Raw genomic sequence first — 10733 nt, forward strand, 5'->3', positions numbered from 1 at the left:
TGCTGATGAACTTTGTCGTTGATGAACTTTCTGAGTTGCTGAAGAACTTTCTGAGTCGTTGATGAACTTTCTGAGTTGCTGAAGAACTTTCTGAGTCGTTGATGAACTTTCTGAGTTGTTGATGAACTTTCTGAGTTGCTGATGAACTTTGAGTCGTTGATGAACTTTCTGAGTTGCTGATGAACTTTGAGTTGTTGATGAACTTTGAGTTGCTGATGAACTTTGAGTTGCTGAAGAACTTTCTGAGTTGTTGAAGAACTTTGAGTCGTTGATGAACTTTCTGAGTTGCTGATGAACTTTGAGTTGCTGATGAACTTTGAGTTGCTGAAGAACTTTCTGAGTTGCCAATGAACTTTCTGAGTTGTTGATGAACTTTCTGAGTTGTTGATGAACTTTCTGAGTTGCTGATGAACTTTGAGTCGTTGATGAACTTTCTGAGTTGTTGATGAACTTTCTGAGTTGCTGATGAACTTTGAGTCGTTGATGAACTTTCTGAGTTGCTGAAGAACTTTCTGAGTCGTTGATGAACTTTCTGAGTTGCTGAAGAACTTTCTGAGTCGTTGATGAACTTTCTGAGTTGTTGATTAACTTTCTGAGTTGCTGATGAACTTTGAGTCATTGATGAACTTTCTGAGTTGCTGATGAACTTTGAGTTGTTGATGAACTTTGAGTTGCTGAAGAACTTTCTGAGTTGTTGAAGAACTTTGAGTTGCTGATGAACTTTGAGTTGCTGAAGAACTTTCTGAGTTGTTGAAGAACTTTGAGTCGTTGATGAACTTCCTGAGTTGCTGATGAACTTTGAGTTGCTGATGAACTTTCTGAGTTGCCGATGAACTTTCTGAGTTGTTGATGAACTTTCTGAGTTGCTGATGAACTTTGAGTCGTTGATGAACTTTCTGAGTCGTTGATGAACTTTGAGTTGTTGATGAACTTTGAGTTGCTGATGAACTTTGAGTTGCTGAAGAACTTTGAGTTGTTGGGTTGTTGAAGAACTTTGAGTTGTTGATGAACTCTGAGTTGTTGATGAACTCTGAGTTGTTGATGAACTTTGAGTTGCTGATGAACTTTGAGTTGTTGATGAACTTTGAGTTGTTGAAGAACTTTGAGTTGCTGATTAACTTTCTGAGTTGCTGATGAACTTTGAGTTGTTGATGAACTTTGAGTTGCTGATGAACTCTGAGTCGTTGATGAACTTTCTGAGTTGTTGATGAACTTTGAGTCGTTGATGAACTTTCTGAGTTGTTGATGAACTTTGAGTCGTTGATGAACTTTCTGAGTTGTTGATGAACTTTCTGAGTTGTTGATGAACTTTGAGTTGTTGAAGAACTTTGAGTTGTTGATGAACTTTGAGTTGTTGAAGAACTTTGAGTTGCTGATGAACTTTGAGTTGCTGATGAACTTTGAGTTGTTGATGAACTTTGAGTTGCTGATGAACTTTGAGTTGTTGATGAACTTTGAGTTGTTGAAGAACTTTGAGTTGCTGATGAACTTTCTGAGTTGCTGATGAACTTTCTGAGTTGTTGATGAACTTTGAGTTGCTGATGAACTCTGAGTTGTTGATGAACTTTGAGTTGTTGATGAACTTTGAGTTGTTGATGAACTCTGAGTTGTTGATGAACTTTGAGTTGTTGATTAACTCTGAGTTGTTGATGAACTCTGAGTTGCTGATGAACTCTGAGTTGCTGATGAACTCTGAGTTGTTGATGAACTCTGAGTTGCTGATGAACTCTGAGTTGTTGATGAACTTTGAGTTGTTGATGAACTCTGAGTTGTTGATGAACTCTGAGTTGTTGATGAACTCTGAGTTGCTGATGAACTCTGAGTTGCTGATGAACTTTGAGTTGTTGATGAACTCTGAGTTGCTGATGAACTCTGAGTTGTTGATGAACTTTGAGTTGCTGATGAACTTTCTGAGTTGTTGATGAACTTTCTGAGTTGCTGATGAACTTTGAGTTGTTGATGAACTTTGAGTTGTTGATGAACTTTGAGTTGTTGATGAACTTTGAGTTGTTGATGAACTTTGAGTTGTTGAAGAACTTTGAGTTGCTGATGAACTGAGTTGTTGATGAACTTTGAGTTGTTGATGAACTTTGAGTTGTTGAAGAACTTTGAGTTGCTGATGAACTTTCTGAGTTGCTGATGAACTTTGAGTTGTTGATGAACTTTGAGTTGCTGATGAACTCTGAGTTGTTGATGAACTTTGAGTTGCTGATGAACTTTGAGTTGTTGATGAACTTTCTGAGTTGCTGATGAACTTTGAGTTGTTGATGAACTTTGAGTTGTTGATGAACTCTGAGTTGCTGATGAACTCTGAGTTGCTCCTGAATTATAGATTTGAGCTCCTGAAGTTTCCTCTTCCCGTTACAAGCACATTTTCTGTTGAACTCAACTGCATCATTTCTGCTTTTTTTAATTGTGACTATTTAAGTTGAAAAATGAACTTATAGAACATTTTCTTTTGAAATCATTGTTTGCTTTGTTTGGAAATGTCACATTAGTAGGGTGAACATTTAATGGTGTATTTGTGTTTGATGTGGGGAACAACGTAAACGTGATGTTGTATGAACCACGTCAACTAAAAGCGCCCCCCCCCCCCCCCATCATCAGTGTTTGGTTTCTCTGTTTAAAGTACGTGAAGCTCTTTGTGCTACAACCTGCTATGAAAACAATTAACATTTGATTTGATCATATTTAATATATTAACATTTTTATTTCAAGTCATTTAAGTTTCATTTCATCTCAATTAAATGACATAATCATAATAATCCTTACATTGTTTTTACAATCACTGTGTGTGTGTGTGTGTGTGTGTGTGTGTGTGTGTGTGTGTGTGTGTGTGTGTGTGTGTGTGTGTGTGTGTGTGTGTGTGTGTGTGTGTGTGTGTGTGTTATGAGCACACAAACAGCTTCAACACAGACTCAACAGCATCAATAATACGTTGCTATGGAAACGCATGGAGCTGTGACGTTGTGAAGATGCAGTCCCAGCTGCCACCAGCAGGAGGCAGCACAGCGCCAGGGTCACCATGGGTCCTCAGAGCCTGTAAACAAACAAACAACACACACACACACAAACAAACAATGAGGACTTCATCTGTGTGTGTGTGTGTGTGTGTGTGTGTGTGTGTGTGTGTGTGTGTGTGTGTGTGTGTGTGTGTGTGTGTGTGTGTGTGTGTGCTCACCTTCAACACTTGGTCCTCCACCCCTTCTCCAGCTACTTCTTCTCCCTCCACCTCCTCCTCTTTCACCTCCTTCTCCTCCTCCTCTTCAAAGCAGCCGACTGCGTCCACAGTGATGAGCTCCTCCTCCTGAGCGTCCTGCTGCACCTGGAGAACACGGGTGTAGAATCAGAGTTTAGGTGGAGGAGGCCCTGCTGTGTCTAAGGTGTGTGTGGGACAGGTGGAGGTGCAGGAAGGTGGAGGACCTGCTGAGTCTAAGGTGTGTGTGGGACAGGTGGAGGCGCAGGAAGGTGGAGGACCTGCTGAGTCTAAGGTGTGTGTGGGACAGGTGGAGGTGCAGGAAGGTGGAGGCCCTGCTGTGTCTAAGGTGTGTGTGGGACAGGTGGAGGTGCAGGAAGGTGGAGGACCTGCTGTGTCTAAGGTGTGTGTGGGACAGGTGGAGGTGCAGGAAGGTGGAGGACCTGCTCCTTGTGCTCCTCAGACTTCATGTGCTCCACGAACTTCCTGGGCGTCCTGAAGGAGCGTCCACACGGGGGACAGAAGGGGCGGCCTCGCTGCTTACACACCTGGAACACACACACACAGCTCAGACTCCCCCCTGACCTTTGACCTTTGACCCACTGCTCACCTTGTGCTGTGGCGTTCTCCGGTGGACGATGACATTGCCGCTGAAGTGAGTCTGACAGGTGTCACACCAGCGCTGGGTCTGAAGCCTGCGCCCCCTGCTGGCACAAAACACAGGGTCCAGGTCTGGAGGTCTGGAGGTCTGGAGGTCTGCAGGTCTGGGTCCAGGGCTGGAGGTGTGGAGGTCTGGAGGTCTGGGTCCAGGGCTGGAGGTGTGGAGGTGTGGAGGTCTGGAGGTCTGGGTCCAGGGCTGGAGGTGTGGAGGTGTGGAGGTCTGGAGGTCTGGGTCCAGGGCTGGAGGTGTGGAGGTGTGGAGGTCTGGAGGTGTGGAGGTGTGGGTCCAGGTCTGGAGGTGTGGAGGTGTGGAGGTCTGGAAGTGTGGAGGTGTGGGTCCAGGTGTGGAGGTGTGGAGGTGTGGGTCCAGGTGTGGAGGTGTGGAGGTGTGGGTCCAGGTGTGGAGGTGTGGGTCCAGGTGTGGAGGTGTGGAGGTGTGGGTCCAGGTCTGGAGGTGTGGAGGTGTGGGTCCAGGTCTGGAGGTGTGGAGGTGTGGGTCCAGGTGTGGAGGTGTGGAGGTGTGGGTCCAGGTCTGGAGGTGTGGAGGTGTGGGTCCAGGTCTGGAGGTGTGGAGGTGTGGGTCCAGGTGTGGAGGTGTGGAGGTGTGGGTCCAGGTGTGGAGGTGTGGAGGTCTGGAGGTCTGGAGGTCTGGAGGTGTGGAGGTGTGGGTCCAGGTCTGGACCAGAGACCAGGGTCTACCTCTGAGGGACAGACGTGTTCTGACTGATGAGTCGTGTGACTTCCTGCAGGTTCTTCACGTGTTCTGGTCCTGACAGGTGGTCCTGGAAGACCTGGACCACATGGGGGGGGGGGGGGGGGGTGAGGTTCACTGACTGGGTGGAGGTTCACTGACTGGGTGGAGGTGGTCTCACCTGTAGGGACTCACAGGTGAGCTTACAGACATGGCAGTGCCTCCCGGGCCGCCGCTCCGTCAGTCCGAACGCCCGACTGTGTCTGTGCTGCTGGATGGTGACGGTCAGTGAGCCCACGGTCTGTAGCTGCAACACACACACACACACACACACACTGTGTCTGTGCTGCTGGATGGTGACGGTCAGTGAGCCCACGGTCTGTAGCTGCAACACACACACACACACACACACACTGTGTCTGTGCTGCTGGATGGTGACGGTCAGTGAGCCCACGGTCTGTAGCTGCAACACACACACACACACACACACACTGTCTGTGCTGCTGGATGGTGACGGTCAGTGAGCCCACGGTCTGTAGCTGCAACACACACACACACACACACACACTGTGTCTGTGCTGCTGGATGGTGACGGTCAGTGAGCCCACGGTCTGTAGCTGCAACACACACACACACACACACACACTGTGTCTGTGCTGCTGGATGGTGACGGTCAGTGAGCCCACGGTCTGTAGCTGCAACACACACACACACACACACACACTGTGTCTGTGCTGCTGGATGGTGACGGTCAGTGAGCCCACGGTCTGTAGCTGCAACACACACACACACACACTGTGTCTGTGCTGCTGGATGGTGACGGTCAGTGAGCCCACGGTCTGTAGCTGCAACACACACACACACACACTGTGTCTGTGCTGCTGGATGGTGACGGTCAGTGAGCCCACGGTCTGTAGCTGCAACACACACACACACACTGTGTCTGTGCTGCTGGATGGTGACGGTCAGTGAGCCCACGGTCTGTAGCTGCAACACACACACACACACACTGTGTCTGTGCTGCTGGATGGTGACGGTCAGTGAGCCCACGGTCTGTAGCTGCAACACACACACACACACTGTGTCTGTGCTGCTGGATGGTGACGGTCAGTGAGCCCACGGTCTGTAGCTGCAACACACACACACACACACTGTGTCTGTGCTGCTGGATGGTGACGGTCAGTGAGCCCACGGTCTGTAGCTGCAACACACACACACACACACACACACACACTGTGTCTGTGCTGCTGGATGGTGACGGTCAGTGAGCCCACGGCCTGCAGCTGCAACACACACACACACACACACACACACACACACTGTGTCTGTGCTGCTGGATGGTGACGGTCAGTGAGCCCACGGTCTGTAGCTGCAACACACACACACACACACACACACACTGTGTCTGTGCTGCTGGATGGTGACGGTCAGTGAGCCCACGGCCTGCAGCTGCAACACACACACACACACACACACACACACTGTGTCTGTGCTGCTGGATGGTGACGGTCAGTGAGCCCACGGTCTGTAGCTGCAACACACACACACACACACACACACACTGTGTCTGTGCTGCTGGATGGTGGCGGTCAGTGAGCCCACGGCCTGCAGCTGCAACACACACACACACACACACACACACTGTGTCTGTGCTGCTGGATGGTGACGGTCAGTGAGCCCACGGCCTGCAGCTGCAACACACACACACACTGCGTCTGTGCTGCTGGATGGTGACGGTCAGTGAGCCCACGGCCTGCAGCTGCAACACACACACACACACACACACACTGTGTCTGTGCTGCTGGATGGTGACGGTCAGTGAGCCCACGGCCTGCAGCTGCAACACACACACACACACACACACACACTGTGTCTGTGCTGCTGGATGGTGACGGTCAGTGAGCCCACGGCCTGCAGCTGCAACACACACACACACACACACACACACACACACACACACACACACACACACACACACACACACACACACACACACACACACACACACACACACACACACACACACACTGAGGTGCTGGGCGGAGCTTCCCTCACCTCTGCTGACCTGCTGCTGTCTGGACGGAGCTCTGCTGCCCCCTGCTGGTCAGGAACAGCAACACCTGACAAACACACCAGTCAGCTGCTCATCCACCAAACTGACCAATGAGCAGAACATGACAACACACACCTCCTGGATCACATGACCGCAGGAGCTCCTCCTGATTGGTTTGAGCTGTGACGTCATCATTTCTGTAGAAGACAGAAAAAACTCAATAAAGCCGTTCAACTGGACATTTCCTTGTTCACTACATCAGACCTGTGTCTCCTTGTTCACTACATTAGACCTATGTCTCCTTGTTCACTACATCAGACCTGTGTCTCCTTGTTCACTACATTAGACCTGTGTCTCCTTGTTCACTACATTAGACCTATGTCTCCTTGTTCACTACATCAGACCTGTGTCTCCTTGTTCACTACATTAGACCTATGTCTCCTTGTTCACTACATTAGACCTGTGTCTCCTTGTTCACTACATTAGACCTATGTCTCCTTGTTCACTACATCAGACCTGTGTCTCCTTGTTCACTACATTAGACCTGTGTCTCCTTGTTCACTACATTAGACCTATGTCTCCTTGTTCACTACATCAGACCTGTGTCTCCTTGTTCACTACATCAGACCTGTGTCTCCTTGTTCACTACATTAGACCTGTGTCTCCTTGTTCACTACATTAGACCTGTGTCTCCTTGTTCACTACATTAGACCTGTGTCTCCTTGTTCACTACATTAGACCTATGTCTCCTTGTTCACTACATCAGACCTGTGTCTCCTTGTTCACTACATTAGACCTATGTCTCCTTGTTCACTACATCAGACCTGTGTCTCCTTGTTCACTACATTAGACTTGTGTCTCCTTGTTCACTACATTAGACCTATGTCTCCTTGTTCACTACATCAGACCTGTGTCTCCTTGTTCACTACATTAGACCTGTGTCTCCTTGTTCACTACATTAGACCTGTGTCTCCTTGTTCACTACATCAGACCTGTGTCTCCTTGTTCACTACATCAGACCTGTGTCTCCTTGTTCACTACATTAGACCTGTGTCTCCTTGTTCACTACATTAGACCTATGTCTCCTTGTTCACTACATCAGACCTGTGTCTCCTTGTTCACTACATTAGACTTGTGTCTCCTTGTTCACTACATTAGACCTATGTCTCCTTGTTCACTACATCAGACCTGTGTCTCCTTGTTCACTACATTAGACCTGTGTCTCCTTGTTCACTACATTAGACCTGTGTCTCCTTGTTCACTACATCAGACCTGTGTCTCCTTGTTCACTACATTAGACCTGTGTCTCCTTGTTCACTACATTAGACCTGTGTCTCCTTGTTCACTACATTAGACCTATGTCTCCTTGTTCACTACATTAGACCTATGTCTCCTTGTTCACTACATCAGACCTGTGTCTCCTTGTTCACTACATTAGACCTATGTCTCCTTGTTCACTACATCAGACCTGTGTCTCCTTGTTCACTACATTAGACCTGTGTCTCCTTGGTCACTACATTAGACCTGTGTCTCCTTGTTCACTACATCAGACCTGTGTCTCCTTGTTCACTACATCAGACCCGTGTCTCCTTGTTCACTACATTAGACCTATGTCTCCTTGTTCACTACATTAGACCTGTGTCTCCTTGTTCACTACATTAGACCTATGTCTCCTTGTTCACTACATCAGACCTGTGTCTCCTTGTTCACTACATTAGACCTGTGTCTCCTTGTTCACTACATTAGACCTGTGTCTCCTTGTTCACTACATTAGACCTGTGTCTCCTTGTTCACTACATTAGACCTATGTCTCCTTGTTCACTACATCAGACCTGTGTCTCCTTGTTCACTACATTAGACCTATGTCTCCTTGTTCACTACATCAGACCTGTGTCTCCTTGTTCACTACATTAGACCTGTGTCTCCTTGTTCACTACATTAGACCTGTGTCTCCTTGTTCACTACATCAGACCTGTGTCTCCTTGTTCACTACATCAGACCTGTGTCTCCTTGTTCACTACATTAGACCTGTGTCTCCTTGTTGACTACATTAGACCTGTGTCTCCTTGTTGACTACATTAGACCTATGTCTCCTTGTTCACTACATTAGACTTGTGTCTCCTTGTTCACTACATTAGACCTATGTCTCCTTGTTCACTACATCAGACCTGTGTCTCCTTGTTCACTACATTAGACCTGTGTCTCCTTGTTGACTACATTAGACCTGTGTCTCCTTGTTCACTACATTAGACCTATGTCTCCTTGTTCACTACATCAGACCTGTGTCTCCTTGTTCACTACATCAGACCTGTGTCTCCTTGTTCACTACATTAGACCTGTGTCTCCTTGTTCACTACATCAGACCTGTGTCTCCTTGTTCACTACATCAGACCTGTGTCTCCTTGTTCACTACATTAGACCTGTGTCTCCTTGTTCACTACATTAGACCTGTGTCTCCTTGTTCACTACATCAGACCTGTGTCTCCTTGTTCACTACATCAGACCTGTGTCTCCTTGTTCACTACATCAGACCTGTGTCTCCTTGTTCACTACATTAGACCTGTGTCTCCTTGTTGACTACATTAGACCTGTGTCTCCTTGTTCACTACATTAGACCTATGTCTCCTTGTTCACTACATCAGACCTGTGTCTCCTTGTTCACTACATCAGACCTATGTCTCCTTGTTGACTACATTAGACCTGTGTCTCCTTGTTCACTACATTAGACCTGTGTCTCCTTGTTCACTACATCAGACCTGTGTCTCCTTGTTCACTACATTAGACCTATGTCTCCTTGTTCACTACATTAGACTTGTGTCTCCTTGTTCACTACGTTACATTACTCCTTGTACATTACATTATACTACGTATATGGTGTAAAATCGCCCTTTTTTGTTGTTGTTGTTTTAACAAGCTGGAATCCGTCAAATTTACAAGTGAACGTTCTCTATTTACACATTAAAAATAACTAACACGCAAAGTGTTTAGGTGCTCATTTTGGTAGCCGAACGGATCTTGTGGGTTATCTGAGTCCTACATCGTCTTTATTTATTCACAGAAAAAGAAGAAAGACTAGCTGGAAGACGACAAACCTCAAAAGAGACGATTTCATGTCGAAGTCTGGTGCTGAGCGTTCGGAGGCTAACATGCTAATGACTTCTCTCTTTCACCGTTTATCGTCAAGGTTCGGCTGCACGGTCACATCATCATCCCACGGAGATCATTGAATCATCATCGGAGTCACATTAACGTCGTAATTCCAGACAAAACGTCCAAATAAAGAGAGTTGAACTCACGGCAGCGCTCAGAAGAGGCTAAACCAAATGCTAACGTTCTTGTTCTTCTTCTTCTCTTTCAGCGGCGGTTGGCAAACAACGAGTTGGTGCATTTCTGCCCCCTACTGGTCCGGAGTGGATCAACGCCATCCCGCTCAACAAATACAAATACAAATATACATAAAAATGCATATTCTTCCCATTAATTTGCTCTCCGAAAGAAACTCGAACATAAACTGATATCCCTTTCTCCCTGAGTGCTGCTGTAGTGACGTAAATTCAGGGGATGTAGGGTCGGTAGGGTCGGTAGGGTAGGCAGGGCCTCCCGAGGTTAAATTGAAATGAACAAAACATTCATTCTAGTTTTTTGTTTTAATTGTAAAATAATTTATATTTTTGGGTTTTAATATATTTGTGTCCCCATCGAGAACAAGAAGTTACTCCTCAAGGGGTTTTACACAAATACATTTCAAATAATATTTGTTTAAACATCTTCAGCTACAGATGCTGCAGGTTTAACACTGTCAGCATTTTGTGCTTTTCATAGTCCAGATGACTCCTGGTAGGGCCGACAGAGGTAAGGCAAGTCACTCCTGGTAGGGCAGAGAGAAGGGAAGTCACTCCTGGTAGGGCAGAGAGGTGGTAAGTCACTCCTGGTAGGGCAGAGAGGCGGCAAGGCAAGTCACTCCTGGTAGGGCAGAGAGAAGGGAAGTCACTCCTGGTAGGGCAGAGAGGCGTTCAGGCAAGTCACTCCTGGTAGTGCAGAGAGGCGGCAAGGCAAGTCACTCCTGGTAGTGCAGAGAGGTGGTAAGGCAAGTCACTCCTGGTAGGGCAGAGAGGCGGTAAGGCAAGTCACTC

The 10733-nt window shown here is 47.2% G+C and overlaps 1 protein-coding gene across 2 annotated transcripts; it reads right to left on the reverse strand.

Moving 5' to 3' along the window:
* Positions 1–2771: 2771 nt before the first annotated feature.
* LOC308148083 (cip1-interacting zinc finger protein-like) lies at positions 2772–9935 on the reverse strand. Of its 2 annotated transcripts, none has more exons than XM_080521510.1 (9): positions 9693–9935; positions 6736–6797; positions 6603–6667; positions 4729–4854; positions 4556–4647; positions 3807–3900; positions 3640–3744; positions 3182–3325; positions 2772–3040 (listed from the first exon to the last, which is right to left on the reverse strand). In XM_080521510.1, the coding sequence occupies exons 1-9, from the start codon at positions 9746–9748 to the stop codon at positions 2942–2944; spliced, it is 843 nt and encodes a 280-aa protein (XP_080377636.1). In that variant the 5' UTR covers positions 9749–9935; the 3' UTR covers positions 2772–2941. The 2 variants fall into 2 exon arrangements, with proteins under 2 accessions (XP_080377636.1, XP_080377635.1); XM_080521509.1 differs by having other exon boundaries at positions 3807–3903.
* Between the last annotated feature and the right edge of the window lie 798 nt (positions 9936–10733).

This window comes from Blennius ocellaris (assembly GCF_963422515.1).
Source record: "Blennius ocellaris genome assembly, contig: SCAFFOLD_206, whole genome shotgun sequence".
NCBI classification, from domain to species: Eukaryota; Metazoa; Chordata; class Actinopteri; order Blenniiformes; family Blenniidae; genus Blennius; species Blennius ocellaris.

Excerpts from the sequence above, each read along its gene's own strand:
- LOC308148083 (XM_080521509.1), bottom strand. The coding sequence starts at position 9,748 with ATGTTAGCCTCCGAACGCTCAGCACCAGACTTCGACATGAAATCGTCT. Across the intron at positions 4,648-4,728 it reads TCACCTGTGAGTCCCTACAG|GTCTTCCAGGACCACCTGTC; the intron begins GTGAGACCACCT and ends CATGTGGTCCAG. Across the intron at positions 3,745-3,806 it reads GGAGAACGCCACAGCACAAG|GTGTGTAAGCAGCGAGGCCG; the intron begins GTGAGCAGTGGG and ends TGTGTGTTCCAG.